This window comes from Propithecus coquereli, unplaced genomic scaffold (genome assembly GCF_000956105.1).
Source record: "Propithecus coquereli isolate 6110/MARCELLA unplaced genomic scaffold, Pcoq_1.0 Scaffold84, whole genome shotgun sequence".
In the NCBI taxonomy this organism is placed as follows: Eukaryota; Metazoa; Chordata; class Mammalia; order Primates; family Indriidae; genus Propithecus; species Propithecus coquereli.
The window spans coordinates 65,607-88,997 of NW_012154618.1; the positions used below are offsets into that span (position 1 = coordinate 65,607).

Genomic DNA, 23,391 nt, shown 5'->3' on the forward strand with positions numbered 1-23,391 from the left:
ATGTCACTTGCACGGGGTAGTCAAGCAACGCAAATAGAAAAGAAAGCGTGAAATAACTCTGAACTTGCCTGGGAGGAATACCCACGGTTCGGGGCCCCTAGAGGTGTTATCTTAGTCCTGGTAGAGATTTTGGAGGGAGGTTGGTTCTACTGAATTTTATTTCAGTCAGAACATATTAACATAATCATGATACAGACTGACAAAGTTATGAATGAGAAAGTTTAACTTTTTGTATTTAAAGAGGAATGAAGGAATAAACATTTGAAGGGAACAAGCTCATGGGGTCATCTACTGAATATGTCACAGTGCATAGTAATGACAAGCCTGTTGGTGAAGGGCAGTGTGTGGAGCTGCTCCCTGGCATAAGGACCGTCCTTGTGTCTTAGTGTGGTCACCTCGGGGACTTTGGCTCCTGGGGGAGAAGCTGCGTCCTGTTGGAAACTGGCCAGGGATGATTCTAGACCTGCCTGAGCTGCAAATCCCGGTGGAGGCTGGTGCTCCATCTGGACTCGATGGCCCCACTGCTGCTTAATGCTGCAGCTTCGGGAGCGGGTTGGAACAGCTCATCTCCCGTGGCGCACTGCGTCTCCACCTGAGGCCACTCACGGGGGTCACGTGGCCAGCCTTGGAGCCAGGACCTGGTTGGGGAGGGAACAGCTTGGCCTCTTGGCAGCCTGGGCTTTCTGCAGTGTCTTCAAAGGAGAGGAAAAATGTTGAGTCTCCTGCCCTTCCCAGCCCACTTCCTTTTCTCTCTCTGGAGAGGAGGGCACCCCTCTGTCCCCACCTCTCTCTGCCTATGACACTCTCACCTCTGCTTCCAGAGTAGGACTGGACCTCCTCATCAGGCTCCTGCCTTCCTGCTCCCTCCCTTTAGTTTGCTAAACTCCCTCCCTAGAGTTTGCTCTAGTAAACAGCAGCTCTGTCATGCCTTTACTCTAAGACCTTCAGTGGCTCCCCATTACTCACAGATTAAATCTCTGAGTCCGCAGGGTTCTCCCCAGCCCAATTCCAACCACTTTCTGAATCTCATTTCTCACTCTTCCCATTTACACAATCACTCTTCTCATTTACACACTCTTTCTTCAACCCACACAATCACTTAGCATTCCCCATGCATGCCCAGTGCTTGCCCCCCTCTGAGCAGCCTGGAGTGTCCTTCCCTCCTTTGAGATCCAGTTGCCTGTCGCTACTTCAAGTCTCCCCTGTGCTCTGCACTTCTCTCTGCCCCGCCAACTGGCACCTTGCCCTCTCTGACCCTGGGCGCTTCATTTCTCTCTGATAAGGCAAGTATTTGTGTATTCGTTTATGCCTAACTTGTTTGAAAAAGGATTCAACCCAGCTATATATCTGCTGTTGAGTGCTTGCAAATTAAAAAACCAAAAAAGAAAAACTACATTACCTACCAGATCATGAGTTATTTGAAGGCAGAAACGTAAGTTCATGTCTGTGTCACTAGTACCCAGCACACAGTAGTAGATGCTCAGTAAACACTGAATGAAGGATAAAGGCAGAGCTTGTTATCAAGCAAGACCTTGGCACTTGTCCATTTTGTTTTTCTTTTTAACTAAAGTTGTGTCTCTGGTCACTACTCAATCAGCTGGACCAGCGTGCGTCTGAGCACCCACATCACTGACACTCATGCATACAGTAGGTACTCAAATCCATGCTGCTTGAACTGGGAGAAGGCCCTATAACCTCTGCCTTCCCTTGGTGGCAGGCGATGGGAGGGAGGTGACCCTGGTGTGTCCAACCAGAAGACTCCGACCACCATCTTGTTGACTCCCGAGAGGAAGTTCCACAGCTTCGGGTATGCCGCCAGGGACTTCTACCACGACCTGGATCCCAACGAGGCCAAGCAGTGGCTGTACCTGGAGAAGTTCAAGATGAAGCTGCACACCACTGGGGTGAGTGAGCCTCTGCCCTGGCCCCAAGTCCTCCGCATTGCAGAGCCAGGGTTCCCCCAGCCTTGGGTGGGGAGGAGTGTCTTTCCAACGCAAGGGGCCCTCAGATTTCTCCCAAGCAGAAATTAATTCCATTTACCTTGATTTTAGAAACAACCTGGATGGAGCACACAACACTTTTTTGGACTATGCACTGCTTTCCGATGTACATGTGAGCAGGGAGATAGACATTCAGAATATTTAACGACTTGTTTGTCTTGGAAACCGACCAGTCAGAGTGGGCCCTCACTGAAGCAGGGGCGTAGGGTGCTGGGGGCCCTCTGCCACGCCAGGAGTTCCTGCTTCAGTTGCTAGGTTGTTGGGAGATCCAGAGATCCTGAAGGAGCCACGTGGGGGCTGAGGGCATTTGGGGGGCTCAGGGCAGTGGCTATTAACTAACCACTTTGGAAGTAACAGCCGTCGGGAGGGGGAGCTCAGGACATCAAGTGCCCAATAAGAGGAGGTCCAGCTCCCGGAGTGGTGGCCTCAGTTCTGCTCCCAGCAAGCCGGCGTTGCGTAACATGTCTCGTAAGTCAAAGAGGTATCCCCCACCCTGAAGCTTCAGAGAAAAGGTTGGGGAATAGGATAGAATTTTTTCAATGTAAGCATCTTATCCCATAAATTTTCCTTAATTCTCAGTACTTAGAAAGGCAGGATGGTGATAACATTTAAGACCACAGACTCTGAAGCCAGATGGTTAGTCCAAGTTACTTAACCTCTCTGTGACTTGCTTTATCATCTCTGTAAAAGGGAGACAATGACAGTGCCTTCCTCATTGGGATACTGAGGGTTAAAGGAATCAAAATACATAAAAGTCTCAGAGCCATGCCTGGTGCATAGTAAGTTCTGGTCAAGCTCTAGCTCCTATTATAATTGCTGTCATTTGTCTGCTAAGTGTTTGCAGATGACAAAACACATTAATGGGAAACTCAGCGTCCAGCGCCCTGCCTTCCAAGGCTCTGTCTATTGCTGTGGTTGTCTTTCTATGACACAGGGGACAACCTCTGGGGGACGTGGACTGTTCCCATGTCACCTGACTGGATTCAATGCTAAAGATCAGGATTGTACATGGAAGCATGGATTTTTTTCAATTTAAGTTTTTAAATTCACTGCCATGGCTTCCTGGCGCTTGGTCACCTGTCCAAGCCTGGGAGCCGCTGCCCCAGAGCTGAGGTGTCTTTGCTGAGCACCGGCAGTAGGAGGTTGCTGGCTGGGAGGGGTGAGCAAGCGCAGTTAGGTCAGGATGCCACCCACAGACTCCACATGGCCGGGTTAGTGACTCAACCTCCCTTTTCCCTCCAAAGGCAAAGCATAATTACCCAGCCTGAATCAATCTGGAGGCCACGCTGATTTTTTTTTCCTTGGCAGTAAGAGCTTGTGGTTCCGAGAGACTCGGGGGCTTCCTTCTGACTTTTGCTCTCTGCCCATCCGTACCCCTACCCCACAGGGACTTTTCTTATCACTTTTTAATGACTTCTGTCCACCCAGCCTCTGGGCTCTACAGAGCATCCTCTGCCGAAGGACCACACTGAGCATCTGCTTTAGCTTCTGGCAGAGGAAGGAAGGCAGCGATGCTGGGCTCCCAGTGGATTAGACAGGGCAGGCCTTAAAATAGGAGCTCTTCTATTTTGGTGAGTTGGTTGGCAGCTTATCAGGGAGTGAAAGCTTCATGTCTGTTTAGCATCATGCCTGGCGGTGAGCTGGCAGAATCTAGGCCTCCACCAGGGGGGCTCCTGAGTGTGACCATGTGTGTCCAAATGTGGAAATAGCATGTAAATCACATTGGGAGTGGTGCCCGCTGCCTGTTTTCTCTTCCTGACCTGTGCTGCCCCGACACCTTTGCTCACAGAAGATCCAGAAGAGAGAGGGGAGGGAAGGAGGGAGCAGTAAAGATGGGGCCTGCGGGGAACAGCCAGAGCCTCCTACACAGTAAGGGGACAGTGCTGCCAGGCCCCCTTCTGGGACACACTCCATCCTAGCCTGCCTCCTCAAACACGGGGAGACACAGACATGGCTCACTGATTCTCCAGATCTCCAAGTAACAGTCCCCAGAGTCAGAAGACACGTTTCTCCTGTGTCGCCATCTTACTGTTTTGTTCCTCTTCCCCCTGCCAGGACCTCACCATGGATACAGACCTGACGGCAGCAAACGGCAAGAAAGTCAAAGCCCTTGAAATCTTTGCTTATGCCCTGCAGTACTTTAAGGAGCAGGCGCTGAAGGTAGGACCGATGACAGAGGCCAGGCAGCCACGTGCTAGGCGGTGGCACTGGTGCCAGCTCCATCCCTGGGGTGGCTGCACCTGCCGGTGACAGTGGGAGGGGCAGCCTCGATGGGGAGAGCGTGGGCTTGCCGTCAGAACGGCAGGATGGGCCCTCACGCGCTGCTGGTGGGGATGTAAGACGGTGTAGCTACTTTGGAAAACAGTATGGCAACTTCTCAAAAAGTTAAGCATAGAGTTACTGTATAACCCAGTAATTCTGCTGCTAGGTATATACCCTGATGAAATGAAAACACGTCTACACAAACACATGCAGTGTGCATAGCAACGTTATTCATAATGACTAAAAAGTGGAAACAACCCACATGCCTATCCACATATGAATGGATAAACAAAACCTGGTCTGTCCATACAGAGGAATCTTCATTATTCAGCTACAAGGAAGGGAATACTGATGCATACCACCATGTGGCTAAACCGTGAAGATGCCACGTGAAGGGAAGAAGCCAGACATAACAAGCTACATTTTGTACGGTTCCATTTGTGTGAAATGTCCAGAACAGGCAAACCCCTAGAGACAGAAAGCAGGGCAGCGGCGGCCAGGGACTGTGGGGAGTGAGGATGAGAGGTGGCTGCTGACAGGTGTGGGTTTCTTTTGGGGGTGAAGAAATTAGACGGTGGGGTTGGTCGTACAACCTTGTGAATATACTAAAACCCACTGAACTGTACATTTTAAAGGGTGAATTTGATGGTATATGAATTATATCACTGTAAAAAAACCAAAAAACCAGGAAACATACTTCACAGCTGTACAATCTCGGGCAAGGTACTTAATCTCTGCCATTTCCACTTTCCTGCCCTGAAGAGTGGGGCTGGTAACCGCGCCTTGTGGGTCCTTGGCTGTTAGGTGAAATATTGGGCACGCAGTGCCTCCCTCACCAGACAAACACTCGGGAAATGGCGGCTGCGGTTTCTCCTCCTCCTCCTCCTCTGTGCCCCACCGGACCCCGGGGGAGAGGCTGGTAGCGGGAGCCCCCTTGGAAGGTCCTTGCAAAGGTTTGTGATCAGGACCGTCCACAGTGCCGAAAACTGCTGATTCCAAAGTGGGATCCGCTGTCCACTCAGTGCTGCCGCCCACAGGCATGGCGACGAGTAGGTGGGAATCAGGTGACGTACCGAGCTCTATCCAGGAAGAACTGGGAACTTCAGAAGCATTTGGTATATGTGATTGCTAGGAGGAATGTAGTGAATTCTAGAAATAGAGCCAGACTACTTTTGTCCATTCGAGTAGCTTTTTTTGTTTTTTTTGAGTACCTTTTATGTGCCAGTCGTAAACGAATATGACAGTGTAGAAATCAACTCGGTATACAGGAGTGCGTGGTCAGGGTCTGGGTGAGGGGACTGTGGGTGTTGGTGGAGGCAGAGATTCTGCCCAGTGGGGCACATCAGGGAAGGCTCCCTGGAGGAGGCAGGTGGTATGGGGGATCCACAGGCAGCAGCTAGAAGGGCGGGTATTTCAAGCTGGTGGAATGGCACCAAGATCAGTTCGAGGGAAAGAATGCACAGCAAACAGCTGTGGGAAGAAAGCAATGTGGGTGGAAGGAGGGCAAGCTGGGGATAGAGCCAGAACACCAAGCTCGGGACAAGATCATGCAGAGCCATGGATGCCAAGCTAAGGCCCTTCTTGGGGAATGGGAGCCGTCAAAGGATTTCTAGCAGGGGAATGACGTGGCTACTTGGGTAGTATTAGTGTCATAGTCTGTGCTGCTGTAATAGAATGCCACAGCCTGGGTAATTTATAAAGAACAGAAATGTATGTCTCACAGTTCTGGAGGCTGGGAAGTCCACGATCAAGGTGCCGGCAGGTTTGGTGTCTGTCGAGGGCCTGGTCTTTGCTCCCGAGATGGAGCCTTGAACGCTGCATCCTCCGAGGAGGTGGGGGAGGAGCACTGGTCCTCACATGGGAGGGGGACGAAAGAGAGCGAGCTCACTCCCGTCAGCCCTTTTTAGAGCAGCATCAATCCGTTTACGAAGGCAGAGCGCTCATGACCTAAACACCTCCCGTCACTGTTGCACAGGGGAGCGTTGCCGACACCTGAATTCAGACCGCAGCATAGAGCAGGAGACCCCAGAGGTCCCAAGAGCCTGCAGGGTCGGGGAGAGCCACGTGGAGCCACCCGACTCAGATCCTGAGGGTGTGTCTAAAGGGCGAGAGGGAGGCTCTGAGACTCGGAGCACCAGGGGTCATTCGGGGAACATGACGGAGGATCACGACTGCCAAGGAGAAAGAGTGGCTGGGCGGGAAGAAGTGGGTTCTGGAAAGCATCACGCCCCACAGGGGGGAACGGGAGGGTCCTGGGGGCAGAGCAGGGGCTGGCGGTGTTCAGGAGGACGGCGGCAGCCCAAGGCAGGAGCACTGCGAGGCCCACTGGGCGCGGGGAGGGCTGGGCCCCGTCGTGCCAGGCACTGGAGAAGCAGAAGCGGAGCAGCGCGCTGAAGTGGACCTACGTCAGCCGAGGACCGAAATCAAATGTCACAGGGGGACGGGGCCAGCGCCTGGTGGCCCAGGAGGCCACGTGAGTGTGTGGAGGAGCCATGGGCACTCCATTGAGGACTTGAGGAAGTCCGCGGCATTGGCGTGTGTTTCGAGTTTGCCAGCAGGAAAGGAGCGAGCAGCCGTCTCAGCAGGGGAGGAAGCGGGTGGCGGGAGCGACCCCAGAAGGTCAAGCAGAGGCACGGGTGGTTGTTTGTAAACTCAGCCAGAGAGGCTGCAGGGAACCTGCTAGCACCTTCCAGCTCCTCCCAGCAGGGCACATGCCGGGAATAAATTCCAGGAGAAAGAGCTGTTCGAGGTGACGGATGGGAGCCAGCCCTTCACAGGATGCTGGCTGGTATTCGAGGGGCCGGTGGGTTCGGAGGGCGGACGTCATTGCGCGTTTGACCAGAGTAAGCGCAGGCAGAACGTCCACTCAAGTGCAGCGTCTGAGCAGTCCCAGAAATGAAGCGGCCCAGTCCTTCATGACGGACAGTCAGGGAAAGTGCCCGACTCCTGGGACAGATAGCTAATGTCAGTGCCTTTCCCTTCCAAGCTGGTCCCTACACACCGGGGGACAGACAGCTTCTCCAGACCCTCTAGACAGCCCAGGGAAGCCTGTCATTTGTGTTTTGAGCCTTGTTTCCTTTTAAAGAATTTAAAATCGGTTGCCTGGTAATCGGCATTGTGCTTAGAAACCTTCCCTTCACCCCACTCACCTGCGCTAGAAAGCCCAGGTGACAGAGGGTAGTATGACAAAAATGGCGGCTTGATGTTGACCCAAAGCGGAGGCGTTTTTTTAAAACATGGTTAAAAGAAGTTTACTGAATGTACTTAACACTACTGAACTGTACACTTAAAAACAAATAAGGTGGTAAATTGTACGGTACGTGGATATTTACCACTAAATAAAATTTTTATTAAAAATTTAAATTTTTTTAAAAGGCAAAAAAAAAAAAAAGCAAGGTTTACTGATCAAAGAGGAAGTTAGTTCAGTGACAGGGCACGCCAGACCCAAGATAACTATTTGAAATAATAGGAAAAAGGAGACACCACCAGGAAAAACATTTTTTTTTTTTTATCGGCTTATTAATCTTCTTGTGTCCCCAGAGTTGACTTTGACGGAGACATGCCTTAGTGTGGGTGTAGGTTTGATTTCCGATTTGTCTGGTAAGTGTGGCAATAAGAGGGGAAAGAAAGGAAGGAACTAGAATTTATCAGAGGTCTTTGGGCCAGACATTCCTTGTGCGTTTTCATTTAATCTTGCCAATAATGCTAGTTTTATTGTTCCCATTTTACAGATGGGAATACTGAGTCTGAGAACTATTCCAGCTACATATTTTGTCTACAGGGACCCAGTAGAAACCTCTGATGCTTCTGCCCATCCCATTTGTCCACATGGGCCCTACCGATGTGGTTTAACCTTAACCAAAAGTTAAGGGCAGCATGGTTCCTGGTTAGGTCATGTCCATATCCTTCCCTTCCTATCAGGAAAACCCCCCTGATATGCTGGGCTTGCATAAGGTAGATGACTGTGACAACAACTGCGGTGACAATTGTCACCAGTTGTTAAGCATTACTGCGGGCCAGGCACTGTTCTAGATACAAGACCACAGGTAACAGTTTAGTTAGGACTTTGGCCTTTAGAGTCAAGATAGACCTGGGTGTGGGTTTAAATTTTGGCTCCGCCACTCTCTAGCTGCATAGTGTTCAAAAAGCTCTCAGTCTCAGTATTCCCATCTGTAGAAAATGGGCACGATTACGATCCCTTTCTAACAGCATTCTTCAATGGGTTCATAGAGATAAGGTAAGCAAAGTGCTTAATACAGTGGTTGACACATAAGCGCTCAGTAAATGCAGCTGTCAGGAAATTATCAACTCTCTCAACAACTTCATGAGCCAGGTATTATTATCCCCATCATACAGATATGGAAACTGAGGCCTGAGATGTCATCGCGTGTTCAAAGTCACGTGAGTAGGAAGTGGCCAAAGGGATTTTCCTTTGATCTGCCTCTCTCCCGCCCACGGTTAGTCAGCAAGTGAAAGGAGCTAGAGCTCCCTGCTTGCTAAATTTTCAGAAAACAGATTCTTGCTCCCTGACGCTGGTAGGTTCAGGAGGCTGTGGAATAGACACCCAAGGAGCTTGCGGCGGGAGGCCTGGATTCTTGGCGAAGCCACAGGAGGCAGGCCCTCAGGGACTGGCAGTGCCACTTAACCTGTGTGTTTATTTTCTTTGGCTTCAGGAGCTGAGTGACCAGGCAGGTTCGGAGTTCGAGAACTCTGATGTCAGATGGGTGATCACGGTGCCTGCCATCTGGAAACAGCCCGCCAAGCAGTTCATGAGACAAGCTGCCTACCAGGTGAGGGCAGGGGTTGGGACGGGCGTGGGTCAGAGGAGAAGGACACTCTCGGTGGGGACTGAGCCCGGCTCAGGTACCTCCCAGCATTCACAGGCCTCCTCAGGAGGCAGCGAGGAGGGGCTGGGGGCCAAGGAGCCTTCTCATCCCTCAGCTTCCTCCTGGGGGAGAAACAGGGCTTAGTCCAGCAAATGACAGGAGTTGGGCTCGGTTTTCTTCCTGGCTTTGTACACTTCCAGGTCATGTTTCCACTGTGGATTCTCTGGGGCTAGGATTTCCAGGCGGGGTTCAGAAGCATTTCTCCATGGGTGAATGGAAGTGAGAACCTTGAGGAAAAGGCTTGGGAAACGTGAAGATTTGAATAAGAAAGGGATATAGACAAGGCCATTGGCCGTGAACCAGCATTTCAGCTTGGCGTGGAGGCTGAAAACGGCGTATCTGCAGCTGGGAAATAAAGGAAATATGATTGTCTTCTGCACGCTTTACTCAGAGGGATGCCTAGGGCACCCAGAGAGGGGGTGAGGGCTGCCAGCCCTGCGTGGTGGGTGGCAGACCCCTGCGAGGGCAGTGGCATGGCCAAGCGGTGTGCCAGGCACAGGCACACGTCAGCCAGGGACGTGGTTGCTTCAGGGCTGATGGCCAGCCTGTCCCCATGGGCACCGCGGGCGCCACTGGTGCCACACACCCTCACGGCCTCCAGCTCTCACACGCTGTTTGCAGACCACTTGTGCCATCACGGGCTTCCAGAAAGGCCTGACTTCGAGGCAGGAAGGGCTGGCCGTGCTCACTGCTGTTCTGGTCCCCGGGCCAGAGCTGGCTCCTGTTGTACTTAAACTCCTGGGTTTATGAAAACCCACCCTTGGGGCCTGGGTCCTCCCTCTGCGTGGAGAGTCAGTTTTCTGAGTTTTCAACTGAGGCTGGGCTGTGGCAAGTCACCAAGGAAATAGATGTCCCCTTGCCCCTGTCACCCCTCTCAGGAGGTGTCCTGTCCACCTTTCCGAGGGACACAGCTCCGATGTTGAGTGTGGGGTTACGTGTGTGAGCCTTTCTTTACCAAACACCCACAGAACCAGTGTTGAGCTCCAGAGTGTAGCAAAAGGGCCACGAGAACCTTCGTGCCGTGAATCGTATTCCGCGCTCACTCGGGCCTGACTCCCAGCCACCCGCAGAGTCAGCGTGCACACGGTCAAGGCACACGGTCAAGGCGGGGCGTCCCCTCCCCTCCTTCTCCCCTTCCCCGGGCTGTTCCCCTGCTCTCCCCTTCCTCTGCGCAGCGTGAGAATCCGGCTCAGTGGATGTATCTGCCAAAAATAGATTTGTTTTTGTGGGGACGAAGGAAGAGGGTGGAAGTTCCAGAAAGAGGCGAGTTCTTTTAAAAAGAAAGGAAAGAAAATGCAGTGTAGCTGTTCACAGAAGCCCTGGGCATCACGGAGCTTTTCCGTAGCGTCAGCCTTCAGGCCGTGTCCACAGACGGGACGTTGGGACAGGGCCGTCCGGGCGACGCTGCCCAGCGTTCGGCGTGTTTCCCGGGAAGGATATTCAAGGTTCGTGGTTTGGACTCTCCTTTCCCCGCCCACAGGAAGACCTCGGCAACACATGTGTGACCCCTAGAAGGGTCAATTCTTATTTTTAGCCTGGAAAGGAAAGAGGTGCAGAGACTAGTAAATTTGTCAGGGCTGTTGGAGCCCTGGGCTAGGCTGGCTCTTCCAAGGACTGTCTCTTTGACTCAGTGGGACAGGAGGGGTGGGTCCCTCACACTAGGCAGTCTGAGGAGGGAACCAGGCCGAGGAGGGCATGGCATCCCCGAGGGTTTGGTAGAATCAAAATAGCACCTCAGAGAGAAAAGGGCCCACAGCTCCTGGGCAGGGACAGATGTGACCAGCGTTGATGGACATGGGGAATTTGCCTTCCGAAGCCCACAGACAACACTGCAGACAGGCACTGTCTTCTTCACGCGGGATAACTTGGGTACAGTGTTTCTGCAGCTTAACTTTCGACCCTTTGTAATTCTGATTTGCACTTGTATTCCGTTAATAGTCACTGAGTGGATTTAAAGATGGCAGCAACCATTCGGTGATCCTTTGCTCATGAATTCATTCATTCATTAAACAAACCTATATTGGTGGCCTTCTGTGTGCCAGGACTGTGGTGGGCCATGGGTTCTACACCTGACCAAGGCAGGACCCTGCTCTCAGGCGGCTCACAGCCAAGCGAGTGGTTCATTGAAGACTTTCATACTTCTGGGTTAGGGACAGGGGTGTATTAGTGGCTTTGCAGATTTTTCTGCAGTCTCTTCAGCCTGTTTTCTGGAAGAGTCCTAGGACAGAGTTGAAATGAAGCTTGTTACTCTGTGGCCCAAATTAGCATCTCTTCGCTCTCCCTCCCTAGCCCTCATTATTACACCGAATAAAAAAGATACGTACCTGTGATGGTTAACTTTACATGTCAACTTAACTGGGCCATGGGGCACCCAGATATTTGGTCAAACATTATTCTGGGTGTTCCCGTGAGGGTGTTTTTGGATGAGTTGAACATTTAAGTAGATTGAGTACAGCAGATTGCTCTCCCTGATGAGGGTGGGCCTGAACCCATCAGTTGAAGGCCCGAATAGAGCAAAAGGCTGATCTTCCCCTGAAAAAGAGGGAATTCTCCCTATAGACTGCCTTTGAGATGGCAGATTGTTTTTTCTTTTCCCTGCCTTCAGACTCAAACTCAAACATTGAGTCTCCAGCCTGCTGGCCTTTGGACAAGAACTGTACTATCGGGTCTCCTGGGTCTCCAGCCTGCTGATGGCAGGTCTTGGGATTTGTCAGCCTCCATAACTGCATTAGTCAAATCCTTGTAATGATAGAGAGAGAGAGAGAGAGAGAAAGTGAGTAAAAGGCGTTTGATCAGGTGGATATTTGTTTGCTTCTACAAGGTGGTGGCTGACCCCCAACCCTGCTACCCAAAGTGCGTCCCACTGGCTGACTTCAGGCAGAAGAGCCGGAAGAATGAGGTACAAGGGGTAGTCCTACCTCATCAGGGCAGTTGGGAAACTGGTCGCATCCGCTCTGCTTGCACAGGAAAAACAGAGCCCTCCTTCCAGGCTTATCAGAGGCCTCCTGAGCACAAGTTTGTGGCATAGTCACGTGGGGGCCGAGCTCCAACCTCCCACCTGCCAGGGAGAGGTGAAAGAGGCCTGGAAGCAGGGCTGGGCGCTGATGCTCTGGGCAGCATCTTCTGTCGTGAGGAGCAGGTCTGGAGTTCTGGGGCCTCGGCTCAGACAGTCTATGACTCGCTGCCCACGAGGGCTGCAACTCAGGGTACACAGAGAGTTTCCCCTGTGAAACTCCCCAAACTCATCTGTGTCAAGTGCTTGTTGAAGAAAGGGGTTAAATCTCTATCTTTTACAATTCACAGACTCAGGGCACCTTCAGGCCCTTTAAGAGCATTCAATGGAAAGATGGTAGCAGAAAGAACACCTGATCCTTCTTCTGAGGGCTTTAGAGAAGTCCTAGCACCAGGAGATAGTTTCACTGAGTCTGGGGGGGATTGTGGGTAGGACATAGTCCAGTTTATTTCTGAAGGCATTTTGCCTAAAATGTGCAACTCTAGTAGGTTCCAGAAACCTGTTAAATCAATGATGCTCCCATATGTACGATGATCTCATCTCACATGGAGACGCAGCTTGCATTTGCCTCCCTTTCCGAACAAGCGGCAGTGAAAAATGATCACCAGGAAACGCTGCACAACCCCAGAAGTGGTGCAGCTGCGGCCCCTTTGCAGCCTGACGCCCGGCCAGCAGAGCACTTAACTGGCCCGGCCATTTGTTCTCGGCTGTGGACACAGTCCCTTGGCAGATTTTCCTGGCTGGCTGCAGGGCTGAGGAGCAGAGCAGTCGGGTAAACACCACTTCCTCACTTCCTCAGGCTCCTGGGAGTGCGGTTTTCTCACCTGCTTCTCCTGAGTGGAGCTGCGATCACAGAGGAAGGCTCCAAAGAGCTACTAGAAGGTTCTCCTGCTGCTCTGATTCGTGTGTGTGTGTGGGGGGGGCGGTCACATGGGATAGCGTGCTCTTGGTTCAGACACTTTCTCTTTGTAGAATCCCCAGGCCACGTCTGTGGAATGCTTGCGTTCAGTGCAGCAGGGACGCAGGCCAGGAAACTGCAGGATAAGGCCGGCCGGAGGAACGCTGGGCTCCTTCGCTCCGCAGCCATCTCCCAAGCACCTCCCAAGCACCTCCTAAGCACCTCCTACGAGCTAGGGGCAAGGAGGCCTGACGGCTGCCCCTAGAAACATACCGTCTTGCAGGAGAGGACGCACATGTCTGCACTCTCTGTAAAGCTGGAGACAGAAAGAACATGTTAGGTGCTTGGCAGGGGCCCCCATGGAGAGAGAGCTCACATCGGAATAGGAGCTGTGAGGTGCCAGCTCCGAAGGCAGAAATAGCAAAGGCGGAGAGAATGTTCTTCTGCTCCAGTTGCCTCTGGCCTGATCCCAGGCAAATGGCCCCACAGGTCTCCTGAGGGCTGCCAGGCAGAGGGCTCCTGTTGAGGGTGACCGCAAGTGTTGATGCAGAAGCAAAGGCTGCACTTCCGGGCACCGGGTCTTCCAGCCACGGGATAGAGACATCTGGGTTTTGGGAGTCTGGGCCACTCGTTAGCATTTCCTCCTTTTCTTGGAGTCCACAGCAGCTCTGGGACTTCTCTTGGGAGGTCACTCTGCTCTGGGCTCCGTGGGAGTTTCCTGGTGGGACACAGCCCTGCACTCTCGCTGGGGAGTGTGACCGGGCTGGTCCAAGCACAGGAGTGTGTTTGTCCTGGGCCTCCCAGACACTGCCCAGGCCCCTCTCTGACCTTGCCTTCTCCTCCTCTCTGGAGTGGGGCCCTCCTCACCCCCACTCCTCACTTGCATCCTCTCCTGGGACAGTGGGCAACCCCCTGTGGAAATTAGAAACAGTAAAGCTTTTGCTTCAGGCCAGGCCAGGCCAGCTGGGGAGGGACAGATGACAGGCTCCCCTGAGGGCGACAGCCCAAGCTGTCTGGGGCAGACTCTGGTCAGCTTGAGTGTCTCTTACGCAGCCGGCTCAGGATGTGGGAGCGCCAGGAGGGGTGTGCGTGTATGTGCGTGCGTGTGTGTGTGTGTGTGTGTGTGTGTGTGTGTGAGTGAGTGACTGTCTTGCTAGATTGGCAGTCACATACCAGGCGCTTGGACACCGTCGAGTCACAGAATTTTACTCAAGGCTCTCCACTCCCCTGGACTTCTTGAGTGGATTTTCCATGTAAATATTTCCCATGTACATCAGAGTTCCTGCTCAGAGCTTCACGGAAGGTGTGGGTAGAGGAGCGATGGAGCTTGTTTGCCTCGGCCCAGGCCCGTGGCCCTCCCGTTGGCCACGTGGGGGCCTTGCTGCAGCTGCCCTTCCAATGGAACATGATCACAGTGACGTGGCTTCTGAATCTCAGAGCCTTTGCCTTTCTTCCTTCACACCCACGCCCTGGGCTCCACTCTCAGGCTCACCCTCCCCCCAAGTTTATTTTCTAGTTTGAACTTCGGAAGAGAATCTTCTACACATAGGCCAGGCTGCCGCTTTGTAGCGAGTTGTTCCTTCTTCCTTGCCCCATCCGTGGAAGTCCACCCTGTTAGCTTCTGTTCTTCCATGGGGCCCTTGACCCTACAAACTTACGGGGATAGAAAAGTGAACACACAAGCTGTCCTGTAGAAGGGGCTCCTCTTGGTCGTATTTTGGATTTCTTCTGGGACCCTCGGGATTAAGGCTCAGAGGTTCCAGCATTCCTGGTGCTGCACGTGTATGACCCACGGCCTCTTTCACTTTAACCTTGAGCCATCTTCATGCTAAGGGTGTCTAATGTGACCCTGTGAAAAAGCGAAGCTGAGGAGGGCGATTTTTACCCACTGAGTACAGAGCAGCGGGAAATCTTTTCATGCATCTGAGTTCGTGGCCTAAGGGCAGACCCAGCCTGTTCAGCCCAGGGACTGAGATGATGGGCACAGACGCTGCCCACGGGGTTGGCCGTAGCCGAGGGTACTAGGCGGTAGGACAAGGGGCTTACCATAGATGGTGCCGGACACAGTGTGGCTCTCATCTTGTTTTAAAAAGTCTGTCTTCCCAAAATGCTTGCACCATTTGTGAGGCATTTGGTATTTACAAAGTGAAGATTTTCAGTCACCTGCCTTCTGGTAGCATCTCATTAAGACATAAATTAATTGGCTTTATTTTGGGTGTGGTCACTATGGAGAACTGACAGTGCATTCAGGCAGCGCATCATTTGATACCGTCCCTGAGTAAATGGGTAGAGGGATCGTCCCTTTAAACAAGTTATGCAGAAAGCATCACAGGCACTGGGGATTCTGCCAAAGTACAGAGGCCTGGGCCCAGCCCCAGCAACCGGAGTTGCTAAGAGCAGGAGAGCTGGGCGTGAATGACAGAGTGCTGCTCTGCAAGGCTCGGGACCTGAGCTCTGCCAGCTTAGGGGTTCGGTACCTTGAGCGAGACCGTGCTGGTGTTGGCACTGGATGGCTCACCTCCCAGGAAATCCCTCTATCCTGGGCAAACCGGGACAGTGGGTCACCCTACCTCTCTGGGCCTTGGTGTCTTCCTACATAAAGTGAAGGAGTTGGACAAAGGGCCCTGAGGGTCCTTTCCATTCCTAATATCCCAACCTGAATCCCCCTCCCCTCCTTGCCCAATGATCGGACCTCCTAAGCCCCTCTGCCTAGGACTCTAGGCTGGCTCCTTCAGTGAGAAGTGTGTGTGTGACATTAGGAGACCTTCCGTGCCTGCTGTACAGGAAGAATCACTGAACCTCAAGGGTCTGGTATAGAATTGGGTGAGGGCGCTCCTCCAAAGGAAGGGGCACGAAGGCAGCATCCCAAGATTCCCTAAGAAGTGGCAAAAAAGGCAGCAAGCACAGAGGTGGCAGGGAAGAAGTGTGCTTCTGTCTTCTCTTGTGCTGGCGACCAAGGAAACCCCATGCACCTGAGTAACTCCCAGAAACAAGTGAGACATGAAACCTCCTGCTCCAGCTCAAGGGCATGGGAGGAGGGCAGGGCTTGGTTAGGAGTCAAGCGAGGCTTGTTTCTCTGAGCATCCTCAGAAGGTGGTCGCGGGGCCTCCTGGGCTGGCCCTTCTTCAGGCCCAGAGGGGCTGTGCCCGGGGCACATCACATATCACAGAGCGTTCTGCCTGCTGCAGGTCGAGGTCCTGAATGTTTGCAGATGGAGGCCAGGCACTTGGGGACTGGATTATTAAAGGGATGTTTGTTATTATATGTGATAGACATATATACCAGAAACTATTAAAGGGTAAAGGCTTTGAATAAGATACCTCCTGGCTGAATTTCAACCCGTACTCTCGAAAATAAGGGACTACATGGGATTCCAGGAATAGCTTCCTCCTGGAGTCACTGCTCATATGTCACCCCCAGCAGGCAGACAGCCCTCTTAGAGTTCTGGAGATAGCAGGTCAGATTCCCATACAGCAAAATCAAATGCTTGTATAGCTGAGCTCCAGCAGGTGCCCATTTGTTTCCAAGGCCATCAGAGATTGGTGTTGGCTCCGACTTGGTCAGACTGTGTGGCCCATTGTCACTGGGAACAGATCATCTGCCTTCCATCCTGTGATGGAAAGTTTTGGAGCCTTTGCAACTCTGTCCCTCCACCACTCAAGCGTTGAACCCCATCTGTACCCCACAGTCCATGTTCTTGCCCCCTCATGCCTCTCAGTTCTAGGCCAGGCAAGCCCCAAGTACAAGAGGCCCCAAGGCCAGAGAGCCTGGCATTTCCCAAGGGTGCTTATACGTTTTCTTTGGCCACCCTGAGATGTCTGGGTTCCTGGCTTGGGGCCCAGCACCCAAGAATCCCTGACGTCAAGTTCTGCAGAGGACTGTGTAGGGAATGTCCCACCAAAGCAGAACATGTGTGTGCCCCTCCTTAGGGGCAGTCCAGGCGTGGGAGTCCTTTCAGCGGGCCTGCCCAGGGAGCCCCGGGTCCCAGCCTCTGCTTCTGTCTTCCAGGCTGGCCTGGCCTCCCCGGAGAACTCGGACCAGCTCATCATTGCCTTGGAGCCCGAGGCGGCCTCCATCTACTGCCGGAAGCTGCGGCTGCACCAGATGATCGAGCTGAGTGGCAAGACGGCCGTCAATGGGTACAGCGGCAGGGACACAGTAGGAGCTGGGTTTGCACAGGGTACCTCTGCTCTCTCTCTCCGCTCCTGCTCCCTCCCCCACCTGACCCCTGGATGTTTCTCCACCTCTGATGATTTGAAAGGCACTTGGTGCTGTAAGGAAGAGTCAAGATACTCCAAGAGGAGGTTGGCTTTCAGCACCTCTGTGCTCAGCCCCCATACCTGGCCCCCCAGGGGACCCATAAACTAAGCAATGGTCACTCTGGTTCATCACCCACCAAGTACCTGGGGGTGGGGGGTAACGGCCTGCAGGAGACTTCTCTCCAAGGACCTGAGGGGGTAGCCTGAGAGCAGTTCTTGGCCTTGAATTTTACTAGGCTTTTAATCTTTCCTGTATATTAACTGATTCCTAATCTAATCCCATCCGCCTGTTATTAATTCCTCCATTAAGACTGTTGATTTATTGCTGACTCACTCATTGGGGCCACTTCGTGTGTGATGAGCTCATTATGTGTTTTAGCTGAGAGCTGAAAATGCAGATGAAACAGGCTGACTTCTCCTGACCCGGTGATGCTCATTTAGCTGTGGGAGGAGCAGCGCACAGGGAGACCCAGGATGGGGTGCTTAAGGAGCTTTTTCTCTCTAGTAGTTACCTGCATGCAAGTTGGTCACAGTCTTGGTCACAGAACTTGGTTCCCCAGTATCCAGGACTCTGTGGCTCTGTCCAGGGCTAGCTACAGGGTTTGCAGACACACTAGGTCAGGGTTAAAGCACCAAGGTGAGCATGGGCGTGGATGGGGCGTGCCGTCGGGGTGGTGCGGGGCACCCCAGCCCTGAGCGCTGTGCTCCGCATTCTGTTCCCAGGTGAAGGTCCTGAGGGTAAACACCCACCTGTCACCCGTGGCCCCCTGGAAGGTAGGCCTAGGAGGGGGAGAGGGAAGACATCAGTGAGGACTGTTGCTGAGTTGTCCCTGCCACAGCTTGTTCCCAAGTTTTCTTTGGTCCTCACACCCAGAGCCTGTCTCTGCACTGGCGAGGCACTGGGCCCAGGCTCACCCTGAGCAGATGTACGTTCTTGCCCAGAGGGTACTGGGCTGTCTCCTCCAGGCAGGTTTCTCCTCCTCCTTTTCGCAGGGGAAACTCTGCCCCAGAGGTCACACCTTTGCATTTTAATCATAAGATTTAGGAGTCTGCGAACCTTAGCCGCTAGGCAGTGGCAAGAGGTCCCCCTGTCACCTGGCCGCTGCCTCAGCCTGTCAGCAGCTGTGTGTTAGTGCCTTAGATCAGATGTACCTGGAATGAACGAAACGAGGTTTCCCTTGAAATCTGAGGACTTGATTAGCCCTTTTCTACCCATGCTCGTCCTCCCCAAGGCTAGCCTCACCGCTGATGGACAGGGGCATTGATGTTTTAAATACTCAGCATGATACTTATTTAAATTTCTGTCTTCATTGTTTTCATTGGGAAAAAGAGGAATGATTGGGTTTCTACCTTACATGCTGATTCTTAGTTGTTCATAAATAGAAGTTCATGTCAGAATCACCTAATTCTAGCATAGATCTCTGTAACTTTTTGCAAATATACCACTCACATTTGGAGGGGAGGGGGAATCTGTTTTCGAATGATTGCCTTCCCTGAGAGCTCAGTGTTTGGTTTCCTTTCCTGTGACATATCGTATCCGCCCCCACACTGCTCTGTGCCTGTGTCCTGTGGCTCGTGGAATTTGCTGCTGTCTCCGTGTGCTCAGAGGGTCTTTCTGGATTTTGAAATCCTCGAACTGTTGGCCACCATGCCTCTGAGGGGCAGAGAGGCAGGGGCTCTGGTGTCAGCCTCACTTTACAAAGAGAACATCTCTCCCATCAGGAGGTGGGGGCTGTCTGGGGCGAGCCTGGCAGAGCACGTAACCAGGAGTACCTGAGGTGGCTCTGATGCCCCTTTGTTATCAAGGCCCAGTGGACGCCACTGGGGAGCGACGGAGCTGGTGCCAGCACAAGTTTTGCTGTCAGTATTATTTTACTTCTAAAGGGTTGAATGAGATCAATAAAGGATACACTTTTCACAATCTTGGGCTTAATTTGCCTGAAAAATGGGCTCATTTGTTGAGAGCTCAGTACAGATTTTATTAGCCGCTCCTGGCCGTGTTTTATGAATGCCGTTTTGTTAGCCATCTAGATGGTTTTAGAAAACCAAATGCCCATTACAAGGTCTGTACCAAGTTCATCTGGTGCCAGTGCTGGGAACAGGAGAGAGGCCCAGAATTTGGGGGAGCCCGGCCAGGCCTGCAGGAACTCTTTAATCAGGGGACGCCTCCCTCTCCACTGTGAACCGGACCCTGAAGAACTCGGAGCTGGCTGGGTGTTTGTCCTTCCAATTCCCAGAGAAGAGTGTTTTGTAAACACTGCGTTCCTTGCTGAAAGAGGCTAGCAGGTCAAGGGTGCTTTACGGGATAATCAGCAACAGAGGGGTGTGTAGGGCAACTCAAAATCGGCAGCTCCAGCTTAGGGACTCAAAAACACATGGGAGCAAGGTGTGAGGTGGGGGGAGGTCAGCGGGGCAGCGACAGCAGGGCCTTCACCTGTAGCATCAGGGCTGCTCTGTTGCTTACAGTAGTCTCATCTGTCAGGCCTCACACTAGGCGCTTTGCCTGCGTTATCACCTACTGTGTGCTGGCTGTCACCCTGGGTGCCGAGGATACATTGGAGAACTAGTCCCTGCTCTGCCCGTGAGGAACTTAGGCCGACTGTTACTGTTCCATCTTATGGATGAGAAAACAGGCCCAGAGGAGTTAAGTGATTTGCCCAAACTCCCACCCGGGCTGTGCCCTGCTGCTCCCAGGTACCCCTTCACAGCACCTTTCTCATCTCTAAGCATCCCATAATTCTGCTCTGTCAGACTTCCCTGTGACCTGCTAAATCTCAGAGGCCTGAGGGTCTGTGGTCCAAGGGTTCATTTCAGGCTGTGAGACAAGAGTCGTGGGAACTGCAAGTTCCTTAACCTCGCCTGACCTGGTTTCCTCCTGAACAGAAGGACAATGATTTGTGCCCTGTCCGCCTCCCAGGCGTCCCAGCCACTTAGCCCCCGACGCCACGGCCGGAGCTGTGGCCGGGAGCAGAGGTTGTCCCTCCGTGTTCGTGCAAGAGGCGGGGTGGGCTTTGCAGGGTGCAGAGCTTGTGGCGGACGCGCCACCTTGTGGCGGACGTGCGTATCGGCCTCAACAGGGCCAGGAAATGGCCCCCAGTCCCTTATCCAGGATCCAGATTAGGAAAACATGCCCCACATTCCTTGAATCAGACAAGGCTCCTTGATGGGAAATTGTTAAACCGAGCGCACTGCAGGCAGCTTGGCAGATGGCTTCCTCCCTGGGGCAGCAAGACAGGGAAACCGGCCGATTTTATTAACCCGTTCCCCAAAAAATGTCACAGGAGGAAAGGACTCTCATCAGGGTGGGGTTTGCGGCGGGCACAGGCCGAAGCTGCCGAGCGGATAAATAGATGAAGGCCGCTAGAAGAAGCTACTTTTTCCCAGAAGAGCTGGCTCTGTGATTTCCTGACATTGTATTTATTTACTCATTTTGGTCAAGCGTCACTAATGTTCCATCCCTAAATCTCCTCATGCTATTGCCTCCACTGACTGCAGGTGACTGTCCGCTTTTTCATGCTTTCTTACCCGTCGTCATTTTCTTTCTGTCGGCCACTAGCTAAGGAACACATACGGCGTAATCGGCAGAGTCGGACCTTTTTGGTGGAGAATGTCATAGGAGAAATCTGGTCCGAGCTGGAGGAAGGTAGCGTCCTTCAATGTCCTTTGCTCTTGCTGGATTTTTTTTTTTGTGCTGCTGGCAAAAATGCATTCCCATTGTCCCTTTTGCACTTTTGGAAAATGTTCAAAACCAGTGGGTTTTAAAAACCACTCACACAGGGAGAGCTGTTTGGGGAGCTATCATTTTGCATGTTGTAAAACCACGTAGACTCTTCAAAAGAAAGGTAGGACTTGGAACTCTCCAGTTCCAGAGTAAGTCTTGTGTTAAACAGCAGGTAATTCCAGGGCGCTGTTCACATGGCAGGAAGTTGCCCACTAGTTTGTGCCGAGTATGCAGCACTGTGTGACTCTTAAAGATTCCCTCACCTGGGTTCTCCATCACCTATGCCTAACCCGCCTTCCTGGGCAGATATGACTGCATTCTCCTTAGTCATGAATAACTCCCAGTGCTGCAAAACCATTGTGCCAGTCACTTAGCTGGGCATACCTAATCATCACCTACCAGCTTGTTTCAGATGGAGGTTGACAAGCAGTCTGTGTAAAAGATGGCTGTTTTTGTGCCAGGTGACAAGTACGTGGTTGTGGACAGTGGCGGTGGCACCGTAGACCTGACAGTCCATCAGATACGGTTACCGGAGGGACACCTTAAGGAACTGTATAAAGCAACAGGTGAGCCATTGGCTAATTTCCTCATACCTGAGCTATTTCCTGGCAATTTTGTTTCACTTGTTTTCGAATCTCCAGTTCAGTTCGCAGTGCTACTAGCATGTGGGATCGTAGGCGGGAGAGGATACCAACGCCTGTTTGAAACTGCAAAGCAAAATGCAATTAGATGTTCTTTACAACACAAACCTCCACAACTTGGGTTTTGGCATAAAGTGAGCCTGCTTTCTGAAAGTTCTGGAAGGATGTGATTGTAATTCGATGTCGCCTACGACTTAGTGCTAAGGTCAGCTTTCTAGGGAGGTCTCAGGATACCTTGTCTTGCATCCAGATTGTGAAACCAAAGAACATGCACTTTCTCTTTGGGGAGGGGGATAATTAGTGGATCACACAGGGGCTAGATGAGGCTGATTTTCCAGACCCCACCCCGGGATTTCTTGGGTGGGAATACCGCGATGCTCCTCATTAGATAAAAATGTTGATGTTATTTAAAATGTAATTGATTTACAACAGATGGTTGAAGAGAGATTTCGGTAGGAAAAAGTTTCTCCATATGGAATGACAAGAACCTAAGGGTTTTGAAGTGTAAGTAAAAACTTAGAGCTGTAGTCTGCTTGCTAAGTGGGTCCAAGTGCGTTACTCTGTGCTTCAGAGATGGACACGAAGTAGGCGTGTTTCTCAGAGGCTGGATTCAGCTTTGGATGGTTTTTAACATCGCGGGCTCCCATTTTGTTCTCTACTCAGGCGGACCCTATGGATCCTTAGGAGTAGATTATGAATTTGAAAAACTTCTGTGTAAAATATTTGGAGAGGATTTCATCGAACAATTCAAAATCAAACGGCCTGCTGCCTGGGTTGACTTAATGATTGCGTTTGAGTCCCGCAAAAGAGCAGCTGCCCCAGACCGAACTAACCCCCTGAACATCACTCTGCCCTTCTCCTTCATTGACTATTACAAGAAGTTCCGTGGGCACAGCGTGGAGCATGCCCTGAGGAAAAGCAAGTGAGTTGGGTTTACCTTTGGCTCAGGACATTCTCGGGTGGATTGTGTTGGTGGGAGAGAGGAAGGAGGTGTGGACCCTGGGTTGCAATCCTACACTCACTGTGTGAGTGGGCAAGGGGCTGTGTGGCCTTGGGCAAGGGGCTCAACTTCTCTATTCCACAGTTTTTTAATCTGGAAAATGGGGATAATAATTCCTCTTACCTCAGAGGATTGTTGTGAGGATGGAATGAATTCACACACATTAGGTGCTTAGCACAATGCCTGGGCCCTGGCAAGAATTATCCTTGTGTTAGTCAGTGGTCACTAATAATATAAGCTTGATGAAAGCAGAGAAGTTGAGTTTTGGCCACTTCTGCTTGCCCAATGTCTAGAAGGGAATCTGGTATACAGTAGGTGTTCTGTAACTAATTGTTGAATAAATCCGGTGGGAGTCTAGGTTTCCTGCTACTCTGAGTCCCTTGGCTGCAGGCAAGAGTTTATTTTTCAGCTGGTTGCAAAATAAACATATAAGGAAGACGTTTTAAAGCTGAATTTTAAAATAATAGATAAAAATCATAGGTTTCTAATAACCTTAAAAATTTGTTTGATACATATCCATAGTTAAAAGATTACTATAGACAAATGCACTTACATCTCTATTAACTTTCCATAATTATTATACCTTGTTCCAATAACCTTAAATTTAAAATCATAACCATAATACCATTATCACACTTAAAAATCAATTCTTCAGTGTCATCAAATATCCAGTTAACATCAACATTTTTCCAATTGTCTCATACATTTTTT

General features: G+C 51.6%; 1 protein-coding gene across 1 annotated transcript in view; it reads left to right on the plus strand.

Moving 5' to 3' along the window:
- Positions 1 to 23,391, plus strand: part of HSPA12A (heat shock 70kDa protein 12A) — a 69,049-nt gene that overhangs the window by 39,956 nt on the left and 5,702 nt on the right. Inside the window, exons 7-13 of the mRNA XM_012663869.1 lie at positions 1,718 to 1,904; positions 4,056 to 4,160; positions 8,936 to 9,052; positions 17,068 to 17,239; positions 20,875 to 20,961; positions 21,501 to 21,605; positions 22,344 to 22,602. Of these exons, the coding sequence (XP_012519323.1) occupies positions 1,718 to 1,904; positions 4,056 to 4,160; positions 8,936 to 9,052; positions 17,068 to 17,239; positions 20,875 to 20,961; positions 21,501 to 21,605; positions 22,344 to 22,602 (1,032 nt within the window). The remainder of the gene's footprint in view (positions 1 to 1,717; positions 1,905 to 4,055; positions 4,161 to 8,935; positions 9,053 to 17,067; positions 17,240 to 20,874; positions 20,962 to 21,500; positions 21,606 to 22,343; positions 22,603 to 23,391) is intronic.